Genomic DNA, 20,746 nt, shown 5'->3' with positions numbered 1-20,746 from the left:
GTGTTTTCCCTGGCGTAACATGGGGTAGGACCTTGGCGCCGTGTTGCGTGGCACCGTGGGACGGGGTCCTCAGACACTGAACACTAACTTGTCGCAGCTAAGAACTGAAGGTTAAGTAACCATCCTTTACAAATAACAAGTGCTTAGTTCTCTGTGCTATGGCTTTTGTTTATAATTTGAATCCTTCAATGCAACAGAACGACAAAAAAAAAACAGTAAATTTGTTAGTACAAATTACTGTGAAAGTAGCAACGTTCTACTATAATTAGATCTAAATTGTAATGTTAGACTTTTTCATACTTTGTCCCTGCCTTAAAAAATAACTGAGTCCACATGATTTGTTTTGAATGATAAACGAAATTCCATGTTTGGCAGTCTTTGTACCGTTATCCCTCCCTCCCATTTATTTTGAGAAGAAACTTAATTTAGGGTGTTGAGCTTGGAATTCAGGGTTCCTGTTCTAGCCAAAAGGTGCTATTGGTGACCCTTCCTCTGAGCTTTCTGTGAAGTGACTGATACTTGCACACTGGCTTCCTTTTGGAGAGCACTCCAAAGGTGTTTTGGGAGGCCAGATTGAGTGGTATGGAGTTGAAGAGTCCGTCCATCCTAGTTAGTTAAATCAAGGGTAAACGCTACATAAAGTGAATTTTTGATCTCGCTTTGTCCAAAACTTCATGCGTTCGGGTTTATAGGCCAGTAAGTGGGGGCAGACGATAAAGACGTTTCTTCAAGGGAACGTAAACTAATCACGGCCGCAGCTCAGGGAAGACCACCCTTTGGTTTCTCGTCGTTGGTGTTTTTCACCTCGACATCACCCCCCTGCCCCCACGAATTGGTCTTTCCAGTTCATCACGAGGACTCGAAGCTCTGGTAGGGAGTAACGTTTGGCAGAGTTGGGGGAGGGAGAGGTGGCTTCTGGGGAAGAAGCCATGCTGGCCGGTAGGTTCGGCCTGTGTGTGTCAGAGCCTGGAGGGCGTGTTCCGCACGTGGCTGGAGCTGCTGGCTCGTGTGTGCTGGAGAATTCGCGTTCCCAGCAGGGTCCCAGGTGGTGCTGATGCTGTGGGTCCGAGAGCTGTATTTTGGAGGATCGCTGATGGTCTTTTAATTAGGAGAAAGTTAGTCCTGTTTGTACCCAGAGCAGTGAGGTGTTTCGGGGTGAGGGTGATGGGAAAGGGGGATTGAGCGATCAGGTAAGTGAGCTTGAGGTCCAGTCAAGCAGAGTTCTGTGCGGGATGAGAACCTTGACGTAGAGTGGGATTTCTTTAACTGGTGGGTGACCCGTCGTGGTAGGAGGTGCGGGATAGCCTTAATCGGGGCCACGTTTAGAAGCACGTGCCCAGACTCTGGGCGTCGCAGGGTTTTGCAGCGTGAGCCACGTGTCCTTTTCGGGGGCTCGTGAGGCCTGCAGTCGGGCACCACTCTGGCTCGCGAGGACGAGGACGAGGACGAGGACGGAGGTGGCGACCCTGCTGTCCTCGGCCGTAGTGCTTTGTCGCCGTTCACTCTGGCCCTTTTAATTGATGGGAAGCTACCCCTTGTGGAGACTCATTCGATAGTCTGCGTCCAGATTGTCTTTCATGAGAACGTCTCTGAAAATCTCCAATTCTGTCTCCTTTAGGTTTACCGGACGAACCAGTGTGCTGGGGAGTTTGTGATTACGTTTCCGCGAGCCTACCACAGTGGCTTCAATCAAGGCTTTAATTTTGCTGAGGCCGTCAACTTCTGCACCGTCGACTGGGTATGGAGTTAGGGCTCGCGAGCTTTTCCTGCGGAGTCGCGTAGCGCGTGTAGTTGCTTAAGCCTCTTGCTGCTCGGGAGGCTGGTCTGCAGGTTGCTGACCACCCGTGAGATGAGGCGCTTGCACCACGCCGTCGTCCCGTGCCCTGCTGGCTCCGGGGACACTTGTGTTTGCTCTGTAGCAAGGCTCAGTGGAGTCTCCAGTTGTGTTTGGCTACAGCTCAGTATCTCGTCACAGACGGGTAACAGACAGCTCCCGTCTTGTACCTGACATAGCGCTGATTTAAGTCGTCTAAAACAGAGCAAATTTTGAAAATCAAACCTTTTTCATAATGTTTTGTGGTAACATCAAAAGCCAAGAAAGAGAATTTGTACTAGAACACAGCAGTTTTTAATGACACATGTGGTTTCTGTTTATAAAGTGGCATTCTAGTTTAAGTATATGGTGTTAAATCTAATGAATTACAATGCAGTGTTTTTCTGAATAATAATTATTCTGTTACAGTTTCTGGACCATTGTTGACCCCTGAATTAGGTCACACATACCATTTCAGCCCAGTTGCTTCAGGAAATGTTCAACTTCACATTTTCAATTAGATTCTGTATTGCTGTGGACAGTAATGCATTATTAATACATCAGGTTTTTAAAACCAGCTTATAATTAAGGCACCTAATAAGCCAGATCTTGGAGATTCAAAGATCGGAAAAGGCCCAAGGCCTCCTAGGGTCTGCTTTTAGAGTTGATAGACGATGCGTATGACCCAGAATGGGATCCTCGGCGATTCGGTCGGTAGTAGAGGTCAGGAGCCTTTAGAAACGGCAAGGAGGAGGGTGAGTTTCGCGTCCCTCTCTCTCGCCACAGCTCCCGCTCGGCCGGCAGTGCGTGGAGCACTACCGCCTGCTTCACCGCTACTGCGTGTTTTCCCACGATGAGATGATTTGCAAGATGGCTTCCAAGGCTGACGTGCTGGACGTCGTCGTGGCCTCAACGGTGCAGAAGGACATGGCCATCATGATCGAGGACGAGAAAGCTTTAAGAGAAACTGTCCGTAAATTGGTGAGGCTTCTGGAATCCCGGTCGTGTGTTGTTAGGGGAAGTTCTCATGCACTTTAATGTTGTTTTAAGAAGTCGTTTCTTAGTCCGATTTCCTTCAAGACCGTTCTCGCAGGCGCATGTTAATACCCCTTTGTGGTTTTAATTTCCGTCTCTTTAATGGCTCGCGACGTGTCACTTGCCGCCTGTGTGTATCTCTGGGCGACGTGTCCCTTCAAGTGTTCTCTCACGCGCTTTTATCGGGGCGCTGGGAGACCCCTGTTTATTCTGGACAGTCCTTCTCCGAGAGGTGTTCCGCAGAGACTTTCTTCCAGTTGGTGGCTGGTCCTTCCTTCGTGTAGCAATGTCTTGCAAACAGCAGAGGTCTTTATTTTGATGAAGTGCAATATGTAAAGTTTTTCCTTTTAGTGGCCTTTTGTGTGTTTTTCTTAAATCTTTTGCCTAACCCAAAGTCACAAAGATTTTCTTGTATGTAGTCATCCACGTGGTCAAAAGGTTAAAATACAGAATAAAAGAGTAAAACAGAGGAGCTTGATGGTTCATAAACTGACTTCATCAGGTCCCAGCTTTGAGGCCTGGGTGCGGATCCCGCAACGGAGGGGAGAGTGGGCAGCCCGGTCTCGCGGCGGCGAGAGGCACGTCCTGGGGGGGCGCTCCGCGCGCGGTGGCTCACGCCACCTTTCACGCTCCCCGGCTCGGGGCCTCGTGGTCCTGACACGTTCAGGGAGAGCAGCTTAAGCACGACTGCAGCCTCCGCCGCACCGACGGCCCGGCCTTGCGGTGACGGCCCCCCTCCGAGTAACTGTACGCAGAAGGCTCCCGGGCCACCCGGCGCCGCCCACCCTCCCAGTCCCTGCCCGGCCGTCTTCCTCCCGCTTTTTCTTCTGTCTGTCCCGTTCACGGAGCCTTCAGCACTGGCAGTCTGAAGCCCTACCTGGTCTTTCTTCTGAGGTGGCAAGTGTATACGTTTCCTTTGCTTCTGTCTGTGCCCAGAACACGGACAAGGCCGATCTGGAGCAGAACAAACGCACAGTCCCAGCAGTTGAATGGTGCTGATCGTCCCTCTTTATTTTCACATCAAAACGGCCAAACAAGGCCTACCTTGTCCACACAGCGTCCTCCCTGGACCGGTGGAGCAGTCGGCTCCCCACATTTGCTGTCCCTGGCGCTTTGACCCCGCACGGCTCCGGCCCCGCACCTCCTGTTCCGGTCAGGCTTTCGCCAACTCTCGCGTGCCGGTCTCGGGCCGGCGGTCCCTGCAGTGTCCTCTCCCTCATCCTAGGGGGTGACCGACTCGGAGAGAATGGACTTCGAGCTGTTGCCAGATGATGAGCGTCAGTGTGTGAAATGCAAAACGACGTGCTTCATGTCCGCCGTCTCCTGCTCCTGTCAACCAGGCCTGCTCGTGTGCCTGCACCACGTGGGGGAGCTGTGTCCCTGTCCTCCGCATAAGTACAAGCTGCGGTGAGTGCAGACGGCGACTTCTTCCTCCTATGGGAGGCACTAAGTCTTCAGCGGCGTCCTGTGCAAGGCTGACATTCTGAGTGGTTTTCCCCAAAGCCACATAGCTCACTCAGCTAAGTCTGCTGTCCTGTGTCCAGGTACAGGTACACCCTGGACGACCTCTACCCCATGATGAACGCCCTGAAGGTTCGCGCAGAATCTTACAACGAATGGGCCTTGAACGTGAATGAAGCTTTGGAGGCAAAGATCAACAAGAAGAAAAGTACGTGGTGTAGACAGCGTGACGCGGTGATGGACGACTGGGGGCCGGTTGTAACGACGCCAGATCCGCCAGCTCCGCCGTCCTGGTCAGGCCTCTGCAGCCAGCCGTGCGGAGGAGGGGTGGAGGGGGCACGAGGCAGGCACCCTGCGCCACAGCGAAGTCGCAGTGTGGGAGTCGTGCGAGGTCATGCGCTTAACAGATCGCATTGTCAGGAGGCAGAGTAACCTTTGTCCCTCTTCGTCTCAGAAATGAAAAGAATTTCACGTCTTATGTGAAACCGTAAAAACCGCTTTTTACACTAGATCTCGTGACAGGCGGCACGCGTTGGGTTGGGAGTCTGACGTGCTGGTCTGTCGCTCGCTCTGATTGAAGTCAGAGTCTCTGTCTCTCATCATTACCTTCGCAAGCCACTGGTCACCGTGCTGAGTCTTCCCGCCTGCACGCCTTTCTGTGGCCTGGCCGGCCGCGTCCCTCTGAGCACACTGTAGTGACCCGCCAAGGGCAGAGCGCAGTAAGACCCCGCGTTTGCTTCGTTCTGCATCTCAAACACTTTGGTGTCGCAGGGCAGCTCCGGGCCCTTGCTGCAGACGCCACCGTCAGCCCCACCCAGGCGCGGGCGCCTGAGCCGCCGCTGCCCTTCCTCCCCACGGGGGTGGACGTCACAGGAGACGCGGCTTCTCCTTTTTTTCAGGCCTTGGCAGCTTTAAGGCTTTAATCGAAGAATCTGAAATGAAGAAATTCCCAGACAACGACCTCCTGCGTCACCTTCGCCTCGTCACACAGGACGCAGAGAAGTGCGCCTCGGTGGCCCAGCAGCTGCTCAACGGGAAACGACAGACCAGGTGCGTGGCTCTGGCGGGGGCGGGGCCTCTGTCCCGCCGCCCGGGCCCCCCGCGGGCGGGCTGCCGAAGCTTCCCTGGCCCTGTCTCCGCAGGTACCGGTCCGGTGGAGGCAAGTCCCCCAACCAGCTGACAGTGAGCGAGCTCCGGCAGTTCGTGACGCAGCTGCACGCCCTGCCCTGCGTGCTGACGCAGACGCCGCTGCTGAAGGTACCTGCAGGTGTGCGTGAGAGCGCCGAGCGGCAGCCCGTGTTCTGCGGCCGCGTGCCGTCGGCGCGTTCACCGACAGGCGTGTTCGGGGACGCGTTGCCTGGGGTGCCGGCGTGCGTGCACAGAGGTGGTAGAGGGTCTGCGAGGGGGGGAGAACGCTGGGGGCTTCAAGCACGGAAGGCGACCACCAGCTCCTCCTCGCGCTGGGCGTGAGGTCTTGCTCCGTCGCTTGTTGTAACTGCCGGTTGGCTCACGTCTCGCTGTGTTTGTGTCATCGCTAGAGTCAAGTGAGCTGTGACGGGGTCACGCTGAACGTGCATTGCGGGTGCTAAGTGTGGGAGAAGCTGGTCACTGAGAACACTGTTTTCATGCACCCTGGTTCGTAGGGTCTCTTGAGTCGTGTGGAGGACTTTGAGCAGCAGAGCCAGAAGCTGCTCTCCGAGGAGATGCCCAGTGCTGCTGAGCTGCAAGACCTGCTGGACGTCAGCTTTGAATTTGACGTGGAACTTCCGCAGCTGGCCGAGATGCGCACCCGGCTGGAGCAGGCCCGCTGGCTGGAGGAGGTGCAGCAGGCCTGCCTGGACCCCGGCTCCCTCACGCTAGATGCCATGCGACGCCTCATCGACCTCGGCGTGGGGCTGGCCCCGCATTCAGCAGTGGAGAAGGCCATGGCCCGGCTCCAGGAGCTGCTCACAGTGTCTGAGCACTGGGATGACAGAGCCCGGAGCCTCCTGAGAGCCAGGTGAGGGCTGGCTGGCAGCCCGCCCACTGGGGGTTGGGGGGGCGGGGACGCAGGTGCTACCTCATCGCCACCTCGGCCCGCGGAGCATGGCGCTCGGCCGGCAACAGGCCCTCGGTAGCCGCCGCTGTGCGTGTGCAGCACGTGTAGAGGTAGCTGAGGTACTCGGAAGACAGCAAAGAATGTTGACTTTTTTAAATTGTAATGACGTGAATGATTCAAGTGGATATATTTTTTCTGGAGTTTTCTTGACGATGCCATCTTTAAGAGAAAAAAAAAAAACATAAGAATAGAATAAGCGGAACCGTGTCGTCCTAGTCGGTGAACAAGACCCCAGGGTGTCTTAGAGAGAAACGCCTGTGCCGACAAGTTCTCTGTGCCACGGACCTGGCTGCCTGTCCGCGCCCCTGCTCCAGGGCTCAGGATGCCTCGTCTGCGCTGGAGACGGGGCGCGGGGGGTGGGGTGGCGGGGCCAGCCCTCCGAGGGGGACCAGCCCCTTTCTGATCTTGCCGTCTGATCCCCACTGGTCAGGCGACCACACAAAGCACGAGAAAATAGTCTACGTTGCACACGCTCGTCGTAATCCTAAACCTGGCCACTGAGCAGGGTGCCGGAAGTTTTCGTGCTGTGCTTTTGGTATGTCGCTACTGTAGAGAATTTTACTTTTCTTACTGAGTTCGTGTGTGCCTTGACCATGTGCCCAGTTTGACAGAGAAACTGTCACTAAGTAACCTGCAGGCGACAGCTCGTGAGGCGCGAGTGGCCTGGGCCTCGCCGCGTCGTCTGCTTCCTCGGGTGCTCGTGAGCCCCACACGGCCGTCTGAAACCGGTTAGCGTGAGATTCAGGAGGTCCTCGCTGTTCAGAGAGGCCGTTTGCCGTACCGAGTGTCCTGTGGCGTGATTTCCTGGTCTGGGAAGCCAGAAGGGAAGGGCGCAGGCGTGTGGCGCACTGAGTCGCTGTCCCTGTCGCAGGCCCCGGCACTCGCTGAGCAGCCTCGTCGCGGCGGCCAAGGAGGTGGAGGGGATCCCCGCCTACCTGCCCCACGGGGCAGCGCTGAAGGACGCGGTGCAGAAAGCCAGGGACTGGCTGCGGGACGTGGAGGCCCTGCAGGTGGGTCAGCGACGTCCCCGTGGAGCCGCGGTCGGCAGGGTGTCAAGGGCAGCGGGTGGGATCTCGCTGCGCAGACTCGGGGTTTGGGCTGGACCGTACTGACGCCGCTCCGCCGCGGTTAGAGGAACTCGCCGCGGTGCCCCGACCGCTCGGTGCGGGAGGCCTCCCAGGACGCACGCGCACTCGGGGGGCAGAGAGGGAACTGCAGCCGTCCGTGCAGCTGCCTCCGGTCGGCGCGTCAGCGGCCGCGAGTTGGGGCGCTCGAGTGGCGGATGCGGAACCCCAGGCCCGTGGTGGTGTGACCCGCGAGGTCTATTTTTCTCGATTCGTAGGTTGGCGGGCGTGTGCTGGTGTTAGACACGCTCGTAGAGCTCGTGACGCGAGGCCGCTGCATCCCCGTGCCCCTGAGCTCCCTGCCGAGACTGGAGCTGCTGGTCGCTGAGGTTCACGCTTGGAGAGAATGTGCTGCGAAGACGTTTCTGGCGGAGAGTTCTCCGTACTCTCTCTTAGAGGTGAGTCTGCGGCCAGCCCGTCACAAAGCCCTGCTGGCCACGCTCCGTGAACACACGTCCCTCACGTGCCGAGGGGGCACCGGGGTGGCTCTGTGTTCTGTGAGTCACAGTTCTCAGCAGGGCCAGGGGGATTCTCGTGAGCGTCTAGCGAAACGGCCTTTCAGTGTCCTGCGGGCCCCCTGGGGGCAGCCGTTGTGCTTCGCAAGAACTGTCACCATCGCAGCCCTGCGGGCTGTGCTGGGGCTTTTGGCCTCAGCCATGCTCGGCCCCCTGCACCAGTGAGCCTGGCCGCCAGCTCACACTTGGGGAGCGACACACTGGCACGTCGTGTGCTTCCGGAAGCTGCTGCCGGTCACGTGTGATGCCCGCAGCAGCCCGGGCCTCGTTTCTACTTGCCGTGCAGTCGCACTTGGCATCAGAGTCGGTCTTCTGCGAGGGTCCCTCCCCCCACGTCCGTCCCGCCCTCAGAGCAGAGGTTTCTGGGGCAGGCAGCGCGGCCTGGGGGCCGCTTAGACGCTGCGACACGCCCGTCCTGCCCACCGCTCGGGCCTCAGGTCCACGTCCCCGTGGCTGTGCCGTGTCCCACCTTAGGTGCTGTGTCCTCGATGCGACATCGGCCTTTTGGGATCGAAGAGGAAGCCGAGGAAGCCGAAGGAGCCCTTGCCGAGCGGGAAGAAGAGAAGTGGCCGGCCGGAGAGCCTGAGCGACTTGGAGCGGGTCCTGGCAGAGAGCAAGGAGCCGGCCGCCGCTGTGCGTGAGGGCCGCTCCCCACTCGGGCGGGCGGGCGCGTGGGTCTGACCCCACCTTGCTAGCAGGAGTGTCGGGAAGGCAGGCAGAAAGTGATTTTCACAGTGATTTTCACCACGCCAGCCCTGCCGCCCGGCCTCTTCCCGTGTGGCTGCCCGGCCTCTGCGGGGGGTGGCCTGGGCCCGCCGGGGTGTGCTGTGTGCGGACTCGGCCTTTCTCGGGCACCTCTGTGCAGTCGGCCGGGTTCCAGTGCACGTCCGCTGCCTGAGCATCACGCTGGCGTCTTCATGGCGCCGCCCTCGCGGCTGTGGCGGCTTTGCGTGTTGAGCTTGGCGAGCTGTGTCTCAGCGTCTGGCCTGGGACCCCTCCCAGAAGGACGTGCCCGCACCTGTCGCCTCCACGGGGCACTCGGCAGGAGCAGGCGCTGCTCTTCGAGCCGGTGGCAGGCACCGTGTTCCCGGCCACCAGCCCACGCGTCTGCCCGTGCGTGGTCTGTTTGCGGGACAGGTGGACAGGCTTCGATACCCCAGAGGCTTTTGTCACCTGGTTTGCTTCTCAGTCTCTTTGTTTCTTCCCCAATCGTTCATATATTTTCTCCAGTTCGAAAAGACAGAGTGGAGGTTTCAGGGGGCCTCACGTGCAGAGTCGTGATGGACCCGATGCTGGGCAGGTGTGATGACTGGAAAGGACTTAACCGTGACTCAGTCGCATTTTACCTGTTTGGGTTTTAGCAGCAAGGCACGTGCGTGTTGCACTGTGTGTTTATCTCCTGTGGGTAGTTTTCTTTGTCACCACACTTCGACCCCGGCCCCGGCCCCCACCCCCAGGCATTCACATTTTAGGGCTGGGGAGCAGACCTGGGGGGAGGAGCAGCTCCGACAGCCCATAGGTTTGTTCCTGGGGGGTCTGTGCTTCCCCGTCGCTCTGTCCTTGGTCTGCGGCGTGCGGGAGGAGGACTGGCGGCCCCGCCCGCTGTCGAGGACACTGCCGCCGCGTCCGAGCACGCGCTCCGGCTCCGTCGCCTTCGGACGCCGCGCCCACTCCACGGTGTGTGAGGATTCCGTGTGCCGGGACTTCCCGTCCGTGCCGCCTGCCCTGTGTCCCGGCCCCACTCACCGACAGCTCGTAACTGCTGCTCCCCCTGCGATGTCGATTCTGCTGCGCGTGTGCTCGAGCCGGCAGTGCAGGACGCCTGAGCCGGGCGCTCGTCCTGGGGTGGGGTGGGAGGGGCACGTGCCTGCGCGAGGGTCCGCTGAAGTGGTTTCTGTTCACTTTCCACAAGGGATCCGGCGTCATCTGCAGGTGCTGTGTGTGTGTAGCTCACGTGTGTGGCCTTAGTTGTCAGAGACAGGAAGAGATGTGGCTTTCTGTGTGGTGGCCTCTCTGGGAGACTTTTCCGTCTGAAGTCCCTTTTTAGAAAATCACAGAAGCTAATGTCCTGAAAACAGGGGGAGGGACTCAGAAGTCGGCAAGCGTGAGCAGCAGAGCGTGCGGGGCCGGGGAGAACTTTCCGGGCGGTAAACCAGCCGGAGGCTGGAGCCGAAGTGGAGTGTGTTGGACAGGTGGCCCCGTCAGGTGTCCGCCGTGTCCAGTCAGCGGAGTGGTGGCCAGAGCCATGTCACACTTGTGGGGCCTCAGCCACGGTGGGACGTGTCACCCAGGGCCACACGCACGCCCAGCGGGCAGAGCCAGGGCCTGGGTGCGGGGCGTCTGCTCCGGGGCCCGAGAGCAGGCGAGTCCCCGCGGTCCCCTCCTCACCCTTCGCTCCTTTGCAGATGGCGGCCCTCGGGGAAGCACGCCTGCGGGAGATGGAGGCCCTGCGGGCCCTGAGACTGGCCAACGAGGGCAAGCTGCTGGCGCCCGGCCCCGGCGCGGACACGCGGGTCTGCCTGTGCCACAAGGCGCCCGCCGGGCCGATGGTGCAGTGCGAGCTCTGCAGGGACGCCTTCCACACGGGCTGCGTGGCCGCCCCCGGCGCGCCACACGGCCCGCGCGTCTGGCTCTGTCCCCACTGTCGGCGGTCGGAGAAGCCGCCGCTGGAGAGGGTGCTGCCGCTGCTGGCCTCCCTGCAGCGCATCCGCGTGCGCCTGCCCGAGGGCGACGCGCTGCGGTACGTGATCGAGCGGACCGTGAGCTGGCAGCACAGAGCCCAGCAGCTGCTGGCGTCGGGGGGCCTCCGGCCCGCGCACGACCGCGGGGGCCCGGGCCGGCCACAGAGCCGGGGGCCCGCCTCCGCGGGACCGGCGTCGGACAGCAAGGTGAGCCTGAGCCTCCGCTGCTGGTTGTGGGACCCGCTGCGCTCTGTCCCCTCTTCGGGCGGAGCCTGCTGCTGTGCCGCTGGCCCTGGTGCCCCCCGCGCCACCAGCGCCCACGCGGCCTGCCGTGCGGCCTCTCGCCTCTGCGGGGGCCCGGCCGGCTCGTCTGTCAGCCGATCTCAGCGGCTTGAGCAGTTTTCCACGGGTGTGTGTGAACCCAGCTCGCGCTCTCTCTCTCTGTCTCTCTCTGTCTCTCTCTCTCTCTCGCTCTCTCGCACACTCTCTCTCATTCGCATGAGTCACTGAGCAGAAAAGGAAGGCGCCTTTGGCCTGTCACTGCCCTGTGGGGAAGAATAGGTTTGAAGTGTCTGCAGCCTCCGTGGCCGCAGAGGGAAGAAAGGCAGGGGGCCCGTCCGTCTGAGCCTTCTGGCCGCCCGGGGTGGGCAGTCCTGTCCCCTGCGGGAGGTGACCGCAGGAGGAGAACGTGCGGTCAGGAGGGCAGCGTCCGCCCCGTCCCTCCCTCCCTAAGGTCCCCTGGTGCCTCGGGACCCCGCAGCGACTCCTGCAGCGGGGCCGCCCCAGGCCCCTCGTGTTCCCGGGACGCAGACACCTGGCTCGGGTGGGCCCCACGGCCTGCAGGTCAGAGGGCAGGAACTTGGTCTCTCGTGTTTCTGTCCTTGCTTTGACGTTTCTTCCCGGGCTCCTGAAGCCCAGTGCCTGGCACATAGCAGGCGGTCGTTAGGTTCTGCTGCGTAGACAGGTGTGGCCGTCGGGGCTTTATCGCCTTCCTTACAGCAAGGGGACACGGCTGTCCCTGTCTGCTGCACGTGGGGTCCGAGGAGTGTTTCTCCCTCTCCTTGAGGGAACTCGAACGTGGGGCGGTGGCGTGAGTGAGGAGCGACGCCTTGGGGTGCTGTCTGCATCCCCGCGTTCGCCTTCACGAGGAGAGGCATGGACGGCTCGGAAGGCTGTGTCCTCTGGGGCGTGTGTCGGTGTGACGAGCCTCACTGTGCGCTGTTTTCTCCGACAGGCGCCTCCGCCTCCGGGCGCAGCGTCCCCTCCCCCACGCAACGGCCGGGACGGCAGGGCCTCGTCGGCACAGGCCGCCTTCGCTGCCGGGCGGAGCTGCGTCCCCCTCCACGGTGCGTGCCTCCTCCCGCTGCTCTCTCGAGGGCTGGGCGGCGTCCCGCAGCAGGCCTCGTTACGAGGGGTGCCGCGAAAGGCCCTTCCTCCTTGGGGGTGGGGGACGGGTTGCCATGTGTTCGCAAGGCAGAGAGGGGCACGTTTGCAGGTTCGTGGCCGGAGGTCTGTGTAGCCTCCGCTGAAGGGCCCGTCCCCCGCCAGCTGAGCGGCAGAGGCCAAGCCGCAGGCTCCGTCGTTACCCTGTCACTTAGATGTGGGGGGCTTTCTCGGGGTACGCCCTGCCTGGCACCTGTCGTCTCTCCTGCCCTTGCCTGTAAACCACCGCCCTGGGAGTTCTGCCCGAAGCTGTGCCTGGAGTCCTGAGCCCCTGTTGGTGCCTTGTCACCGTCCCAGCGGCCCACGCCCGGGGCCACAGGACGGAGGCGCACTCGCCCAGCGTGCAGCGCCCTTCCCTGGTCATCAGAGGACTCTTGCGCTGGGACTTCGAGTGCATGAAGTGAACCAAACTTCCACTGAACAGCATCGGGAGAGCGGCACCGGCAGCTCTGTGACCCGTCTGGTCTTTGGCAGGTGTCAGCGCCGAAGTGAACGAGCTGCTGATGGAGGCACACCTGCTCCAGGTGTCCCTCCCTGAGGTTCACGAGCTCTACCAGACTCTGTTGGCCAAGCCCAGCCCACCGCCACGGACGGAGCAGAGCTCACCAGCCAGGCCCAGCGGCGAGAAGGCAAGTCGGGAAGGCCGAGCCGGGGGCGGGGGGTGGAAACTGGGCCTCGCCGCCCTGGTCCCCGTTCTCGGGCTGGCATCGGGCAGGAAGGTGGGCACCGCTGGGTGCACGGCCTGGCGCCCGGTCCTGTCTTCCCCGGCACCGCGGTGAGGTGCCTACATGACCGTTCCTACGTGAGACTGGCTAGGAGCAGGATTTTTTTCCTGTTAGAAGAAGCACTGTAGGGATGAAAATGCAGTTCTACCTGGGGAGGCCTTTTGGGATGACGCCTTCAAAAACACGAATTGATCCTCGGAGTTACCGTGTAACAAGTGCTTAAACTCCTAACCCGAACGAGACGACCGCGGGGGGTCTGGGTGGCGCTGACTTGAAGGGGCCACCACTGTAGAGCGCCTCGTTTTCGGCCTCGGGAAAGATCCGCTGGCTCTGCTGTGCGCGGCCTGGCCACCTGCAGCCGTGAGGATGGGAGAGTCAGAGCACAGAGCCCGAGGGCAGGCGTGGCACAGGGCCGCCGTTCCCACGATGCCAAACAGCATGGCACCGTCGTCCCTGGTTGACTGTGGCCCCCTGATGTGCCCCGGCTGTTGGGTGGGGCGTGTGTCTGTGAGGAGGGGAGCTGTGAGCCCAGTCTTCAGAAGTCTGCAGGTCAAAGGCCAAACATACACACGTCGGCCAACACCAGGCAGTGGCCAGCCTGCCCCTCAGAGACCGGGCGAGAAGCGGCCCGCGGGCGCCTGGCGCGGGGCAGCTGACCAGGGGCGGGTCCCGTAGGATGTGAGGGGCGGCAGTGAGCAGCGTTCGTCCAGGTCGGTGGGGCTCAGCCGGCTCCCCACACGGCCAGGCTGGCACGCAGCCTCTGACCCCGCATCTGCCCGCCGTCCCCCCGGCAGGACTGCGGCCGCGGGAAGCGGGACGTGGGCAGCAGCCTGGAGAGAAAACCGAAGAGACGCCTGGAGCGGGACGGCCAGGCCGGCGAGCGGTGGGGCCGAGTGCGAGAAACGCGGGCGCCCAGGAGGAAGAAAGTGCGACGGGGCCGGCCCGGGGACGGCGCCCTGCCGGAGGGCGCGCAAGGCGGCGAGCCAGCCCGCCCCGGCGGCACGCACCCCCCGCCCTCGGACACGTCCTGCTCCGAGCAGGAGGACTCTGAGGGCGAGGAGGCCATCTGCCCGGCCGCGAGCTGCCTGCAGCCAGGAGGCGACGAGGTCAGTGAGATTCGGGCCGTGGAGGACGCACGTCCCCTGACTCAGGAGCCCCGCGAGCTGGGCCCGACCTCTGCGCGCGCTGCCTCCCGCTCTGCGCTGACCTGAGTGGCTGCTCGCCCCCCTCCCTCCCAGCCGGCGCTCCAGTCTTCTTCCTTCCTTGAAGAAACTCTCGTTCTCCCCTCTCCTCCTCTTCCTGCTCCTCCAGCGTCCACAGCCCCGTCCGCGGCTGTGGATGCCGCTGTAGCGCCCGCTGCTTCCCGCAGGGCGGCGCTGTCTGCGCCCCAGGCAGTCTCGGCTCGAAGGACGGCTTTGCCGCCGTTGCTTTGGCTGGCGGGCCTGCTCCACGCGCTCGGCTCGGCTGCCGTGCCAGAGCGCCCAGTGCTGGGACAGCGGCCGTCAGTGGCGGACGGCCTGGATGCCTTGCGGCTGGCCCGCCCAGTTTCGAATCCCGTTTTCCTCTGAACGCCCCGTCTCCCTGCTCTTTGTGACCAGGTGGACTGGGTCCAGTGTGATGGCAGCTGCAACCAGTGGTTCCATCAGGTCTGTGCCGGCGTTTCTCCAGAGACAGCGGAGAAGGAGGACTACGTCTGCGCGCGCTGCACTGTGAGGGACGCGCCGAGCCGGAAGTGACCCCCGACCGACCCCTCACTGTCATTCCGGACCCCAGCCCAGCTCGTCTCAGCGTCTCAGCGGAGCTGCAGGGCTGGGCCGGACCAGCCTGTAAACGGTGCTATTTCTATTCCCGATGGAGCGTTTTTCCAGAACTCTTTGAAAAAAAGAAAAAACAACTAAAAAATTTTTTGACACCTTTTGTACTTTTTTCCTTACGAGCTGCTGGTGGCGGGCGAGGCTGGGAACGAGGCTCGCAGGGCCCCGCGGTCTGCGCAGCCCCTCGCGTCCGGTGTCGGCTCTGACCTCTGGGATTTGCCGGCTCACGAGTCCAGCTCAGTTTCAGTGCCCAGACGGCACCAGAAATTCCAGTAAATCCTCATTTGAGGAATTTCTCTCTTGTTTACTCTGTTACCATATTGGGGAACTTAAGTTTTTCACGTTTGGGGTTTTCGTTTTTCTTTATCCACTTTTTTTTCCTCGTAGACTAGGTTTATTTATCTAAGCAATAACTTCTATGTTGGTTTCAGTGGCTGGAATTAAAACAGAACAAACTTCCAAACAGTGTGTCGGTGCTTCAGCATCGGGCGGTGTGCAGGACACAGGTGCCTGGTCCTGTGCGTCACCGGTGAGCTGGTGGCACAGGAGAGGACTTCCCGGGCTCGCCGCGGCTGCGGCCGGCTTTCCCCCTGCCCCGTCCGCCCTTGCCTGTGTTTTTGGTGGCCTGTGTCCAGTTTTGTGGTTCACACTGTGAATAAATCCTTGGTCCTGATAGAAAACAAAATGTTGGTTATTTAGAGCCACCAGGCTGTAGCCCCAGAGGCCGCGGCGGCCGAGGCTGGCAGCCTGCAGACGAGTCTTCACGGACTGGAGCCCGCCTAGAAAGCGTTCTCCTTCATGGCGCGGGCACGCCGGGCCCGCCTCCCCGCCATCCTCCTGGGACACGGCGGCTTCGTTACGTCTGAGTCGGTGGGGCGACGGTTCAGGGTTGAGCGGCAGAAGGAGAAGGAAATGTCAGGGAAGTGTGGGCTGAGGGACAGACAGCTGGGGACGCCTGCGCCACCTCCGCCCAGCGGGCGCTGCTCATCAGGGGAGGGGACACGCTTCGCGTCTCTGCCCCCTTCTCTAGCCGTGGGGCTGGGGGTCGGGGCGCGGGTGGGGGCGGGGGGCCTTTGATAAAACAGAAACCAGGACGGCGTCCTTGACGAGTCGGCCCCGCGTCCGCGCTGTCCGCAGCCGTGGTGGTGCCTCGGCACGCGACCTGGGCAGTGTTAGCCGCTCCGAGGCCGCGGCAGGATGCCAGCTGTGCTGTTCCGTCAACACGGTAGCTGTGAGAAGGAAGGTCCCCGGCTGGCACGTGCCGCCCGCCCCCATGGGCCTCCGCCTCCCCCTGCCGCTTGGCATGGTCCCCGACCGCAGCATCTGCAGTGAGGTGCTCTGCTCCGAGCGGCCGCCCCCCCGCGTGAGAACCCCTGGTCTGTGCGCGTACGATGGTCCTGAAGCCGGGGCACCGGTCGCCCCGTTACCCCGCTGGTGAACGGCGGCTCGGGCAGTGTCTTCCAGGCTCCCGCCACATTCCTCCCCCCCCCGTCCACGGCACTGCAGGTGGATGTGGGCACCTCGACCGTCCTCGTGGGAGCCCAGAGGGCCCCTTTTGCATCTGACCGGGACGGGCAGGTTGACAGTGATCAATCAAAAGTCCATTAAATGGGGAAAGAGTACCCCAGAGAAGGGGCCAGGACAGTCTCCGCGAGGGCCTTCTGAGGCCACAAGGCGAGTCCTCAGGGGAGCGGACATGGGGACTGGTCACTCTCTGGCCCAGACTGGGCAGGACGAAGCCAGAAGTGGGGTACGGATAGAGCGTGGGTGTGACCGCACGGGCCAGACATTCCCGCCGTGCTGTGAGCTCCGTCACGTGGCCCTGAGTGCCACACGTGGACGTGCTCAGGGCTTCGCGTGCTGTTTAAGCCCGACACGAGGTGCCATTTGCTGGGCGTGGGGGTGGCCGGCTGGGTCCCATGCAGGGCTGCCCGCACGTTAGCTGTGGGAGCACGTCAGCTCCCCGCCTGCCAGGTCCTAAGAGCTCAGAGGGACAACCATGCCCAAGGCTGCGGCTTCTTTGCCCGGGAAGATAGTGGCCCGTTTTGTAGCCTGAACTAACAGCAACACGTGGCCTTTGTCGCTTCTAACGTTAGTCCCCTAACACACCGAGGCAGGGGCTGGGGCGGCTGGCGGCTGGAGGACGGGAGTGGGTGCTCCGGGTCCCCCCAACCTGCCGCCAGGCCAGGACGTTCTAAAAAGTAACAGGAGAGGGTGGCAGAGGGTCAAGAGTTCCCAGAGCGGGGGGTCCTGGAGTGGAGGCGCTGATGGGCTCCCTTCCACACCAGGGTCACTTGCCACTTCCGGTTCCTGCGGCCTTGGGTTCTAACCCTCACAACCTGGGGCCCTCCTCTGGCTTGCTGAGCCGGCGTGGCTCGTGGACGCAGGCTTCTGGGGGAGGCGGTGCAGACTCCCAAGTGGAGGTGACCCCGGTCACACGCCCAGCATCTCGAGGGCTGCCTCTTGCTCAGCCCTGCGTGGCACCTTTCAGGGTCGATGTGCAGGGCGTGGGCGCTGTACCCAGGGCACTCGCCAAGGGCGGGCAGCGGTGGCTCAGGCTCCGTGCTTCTGGACCTCCCCTCGCCAGGCCGTTGGCTGAGCAGGAGGAGGCCGGCAGCCACGCCACGGCTTCCGGGTTCCCTGGGAAGGTCAGCCAACCTCTTGGACAATCGAGGGGACCGGCATTGCTGGCCACCCAGAGCTGCGGCCACTTTCCCGCCACACACACCCTCATGGGGCGCTTGCCAAACGAGCTTCAGGCCCCTGTGGGTCCTCTTGGAGCCTGAGGGAGGCAGCGGAGCCCCAGCGCGGCAGGCAGGCTGCAGAGGCCACCAAAGCCACTCCCAATGGCCGAGGTGCCCCCAAGACGTGAGGTTGCTGAGCTGCTCGCTTGCATAAACCGCTCCGTGGTGTCTGTCACCTGAAGGGAACCCGAGCGAGAGCCCAGGGCCGAGCCGCCGCCTCCGCCCCCAGCGCCCAGCGTCCTGTGTTGTGCCGTATTCGCCCCCCCGAGCAGGATGGCGGCCCGGGCCTGCTCGGCGTTAGGAACCTCGTCGTGAGCCTTCACAGCGCCTTCTCAGTCAGCAGGAAGACACTGGGGCTCGAGAGAAGTTAGGAAACACGGCCAAGGGCACCCGGCTTGCTGCCCGCTGCCCCCGCCGCGGGCCCTGCCCGTGTGCCCGTGCTCGCAGTCGGTGCACACGCCTCTCCCGTAGGGTGACAGGTGGGCTCTGCGCTTCTGCCACCGAGACAAGCCTCTGAGCTCCCCGAGGCGTGTGGGTGCTCACTGCCACCTCGCAGCCCGCAGGGCACCTGACGCGCAGCACCCCGGGAGGCCGACTGGGCGGAGGACGGCATGTGGGTGGGTCTGCTGACAAGCCTTTGTTCCACACGAGGGCTGTTGGGTCCGGAGCTACCCCCAGACTCTGGCTCTGGGGCTGCCCCCCAGCTGGGCACTTCCCATGGGCAGTGGGCAGGGTCATTATGCAGAAAGTGTCGCCACGCCACCGACTTGGCCCCCTTGATGACTTGGTCCCCACAGCTGCCTCCTGGGAAGAAAAGGCAGCCCCTCCCCCGCCCGCCCCACTGGCTCTACGTGCTCCGGACTGAGCGCCGCCCAGCACTGGGCATCGCCTGCTCCCCCTCCGACCCACGAAGAGGGCACAAGTGACGGGAAGTGGCTGGGGAAGTGGGCAGCTTCGACACTGTGCAGAATGATCCGGAAGGACCCCCCCTCCCCCGTCCCCCCAAGGACTTACCTGGGTGTGAGACTGGGCCTGGCACCTCCCTGAGCCGGAGGCGGCTCTGGGCTGGGGGCCGTCCAACTTGAGAGGGAAGACGGTTTGCGCTTGGGAGAAGCTGGGGGATCGACGTCCGCACGACGGGCGCCGGCCCGGGGGTCTGAGACGCTTCTGCGGCCACTGTTCGGTAGTGACTAGCAGTTTCTTCCACGCGCCGGGTGTGGTTCTGGAACTCCTCAACGCCCCCCTCTGGAGCGCAGGCAGCCGATGAGCCCCCCGCTCCCCCCCCCCCCATTCTGCCGCATCTACAAGTTGGCGTTGGCCTTCACTGGCTGGCCGGAGACAAGTGTTTTTGTTTTTGTTTTTAATCGAAACCTAAGATACTATGTGGATTGAATGACATTTAACTTGATACGTAGTTCGTCTTTGCCCCACCTTATGCATTACTGTCTTCTGTGTTTAAGCATATTTATGCGATACATAAAAGTTAAATGGACTTTAGTATGAAATACATGAGGTAGAATTAAGATGCGTGTGAGCTTCGTGGGTCCACACCATCGGATTGGAACGAGGAGACCCCTGACATGGTGACCGAACAACGTACTACTTTAAAGCTATTTACTCAGAGTCGGTAGAGCAGGTGCTTAGGTGGGGAACTGAATTCCTGTTGCTCAGTTGTGGGAGCAACATGAACTTCCCCAGAAGAGCAAAGGGGGGGGGGGCCCGGAGGACAGGGGCAGGGTAAGGAGCAGGACCTGTCCAGGGCCACCAGGTGGACCCTCTGCCTGGCTTTCAGGGCGAACGGGGCTGGGCCTTGCTGGATCCCAGGGGAAACAGTAAACCAGCACGGCCAAGCTTGGCGCCGCAGGGTCCGTAGGCCAGCACAGACTGGCCCAAAGGGGGATCGCTGGAGCAGGTCGCGCGGGGGGCACAGGGACTCCCGTCCCCAGGGAGAGCCGCGGAGGGGGTGGGTGCTGCAGTCCCTGCTCTGTCCTTCCCTGGCTAGGGGGCCCCTCCCGATGCAACCGTCAGGGAGCAGAAAGGGGTGGAACAGAGTGGCCAAGGGCGACAGCCCCTTCCTCCTCGCAGGACTCGCAGGGGCAGGCGGGCGGCCCTCCCTCGCCGTCACCGCTCTAAGCGGTTCTGTCCAGAGGCCTTAGACGAGCACGCAGTTCAGAGACGGGGCTGGGCCACCAAGCGGGCGAACAGCGGGTGTGGGAGCCTCTGGCCTCTCGTCTTCCCTCTCCTGCAGCGGGGGGCGGGCACAGGGGAGCCGAGCCCTCTGCCCTGGTCCTCACGAAGCATGCTGAGGCGGTAGCGAGGAACAGCACAGTCTTCACTGAGCCGAGTCCCTTAGGTCCCCGGGGGGTGTGCTTGGAAGCCGGCCTCAGGTTGACACAGGCTCCTGCTCGAGGGGGGGCTGGCTGGGCTGGGCTCTGTGCCAGGAGGCTGCAGACCCCCTCTGACAGGCCTTTCGGACTCATTGTCAGCACGGGGAGTCGAACCCACCCCTCTGGTCAAGCAACATTTCTGGGGGACACCCAGCTGAAGCGGGGTCCAGCTGCACCCGTTATAGATTCAGACTGGATTCCCTACTTCCTCCCCCGCTGCCCCTGTGAGGCCACCATATGGTGAGCGGGGCTGACCTCTGTGCCCCCACTTCGGGGTTCCCCTGACCAGACGACCCCTCCATGTTCTACCTAGTATTGTGGGCCAAGCGGTGGGCAGCCACACACGCTGCCCTGCCACCCCCACCAGCTGCTTCTCCGCAAGAGGGAGCCTGCCCCTCCCCCCCAGCAGGAGGCCCCGAGAGTCCAAGCAGGTCCAGTTGCTGGGGGGGCGGGCCATGCGCCCCTCCCCCCAGGCCCGTTTTCAGGGCCACCCCTGCTCTGCGTGGGGCTCCAGGCACACCGCCTGTAACCCCCACCGCAGAGGGGCGTCTTCAGCAGTAAGAAACTAGCAAGTGTGGAGAACCCAGGCAAGCGGCGAACGGTTTCCTCCGCAGCTCCATCCAGACTCCCGGGCCACCTCTCCGTCCTCCCCCCCCCCCCCCGCCCCGTGCGCTTGTCCCGAGGGCCCCTCTCTTCCTCATCTTCCCTTCGGGCTCAGAATCCCCTGGGCCAGGCGCCGACTGGAGGCGGAGGGTGCTGTCTGAGGGGCAGGCGGAGGGAAGGGTCTGGAGTCCCGAACGGCTGCGGCGGCTCCCGAGGCCACGAAGTCGGCCCCGGGGGGCTCGTCCTGACCTTCGGCGGGGGGGGGGGGCGCCGAGGGGTGTCTGCGCCCGGTGCCCCGCCCCG

The 20,746-nt window shown here is 62.2% G+C and overlaps 1 protein-coding gene across 3 annotated transcripts in view; it reads left to right on the top strand.

Annotated features, from left to right (window-relative positions):
• KDM5B (lysine demethylase 5B) overlaps positions 1-15,384 on the top strand; it is a 42,613-nt gene extending 27,229 nt beyond the window's left edge. For 2 of the 3 annotated variants that reach the window (XM_036235536.1, XM_016130758.2), the window contains exons 13-27: positions 1,619-1,738; positions 2,600-2,794; positions 4,074-4,255; positions 4,393-4,517; positions 5,209-5,359; positions 5,452-5,566; positions 5,953-6,308; positions 7,279-7,417; positions 7,750-7,929; positions 8,521-8,679; positions 10,452-10,934; positions 11,962-12,073; positions 12,645-12,799; positions 13,690-14,001; positions 14,494-14,631. In XM_036235536.1, the coding sequence (XP_036091429.1) occupies positions 1,619-1,738; positions 2,600-2,794; positions 4,074-4,255; positions 4,393-4,517; positions 5,209-5,359; positions 5,452-5,566; positions 5,953-6,308; positions 7,279-7,417; positions 7,750-7,929; positions 8,521-8,679; positions 10,452-10,934; positions 11,962-12,073; positions 12,645-12,799; positions 13,690-14,001; positions 14,494-14,631 (2,922 nt within the window). Of the gene's footprint in view, positions 1-1,618; positions 1,739-2,599; positions 2,795-4,073; positions 4,256-4,392; positions 4,518-5,208; positions 5,360-5,451; positions 5,567-5,952; positions 6,309-7,278; positions 7,418-7,749; positions 7,930-8,520; positions 8,680-10,451; positions 10,935-11,961; positions 12,074-12,644; positions 12,800-13,689; positions 14,002-14,493 lie in introns of all 3 variants that reach the window. The other variant, XM_036235535.1, reaches the window with a different exon arrangement.
• Positions 15,385-20,746: the final 5,362 nt, after the last annotated feature.

This window comes from Rousettus aegyptiacus, unplaced genomic scaffold, assembly GCF_014176215.1.
Source record: "Rousettus aegyptiacus isolate mRouAeg1 unplaced genomic scaffold, mRouAeg1.p scaffold_m13_p_18, whole genome shotgun sequence".
Lineage (NCBI taxonomy): Eukaryota > Metazoa > Chordata > Mammalia > Chiroptera > Pteropodidae > Rousettus > Rousettus aegyptiacus.
Note: the sequence above shows the minus strand (reverse complement) of the source record. Positions and strands in the feature narration are given on the sequence as shown.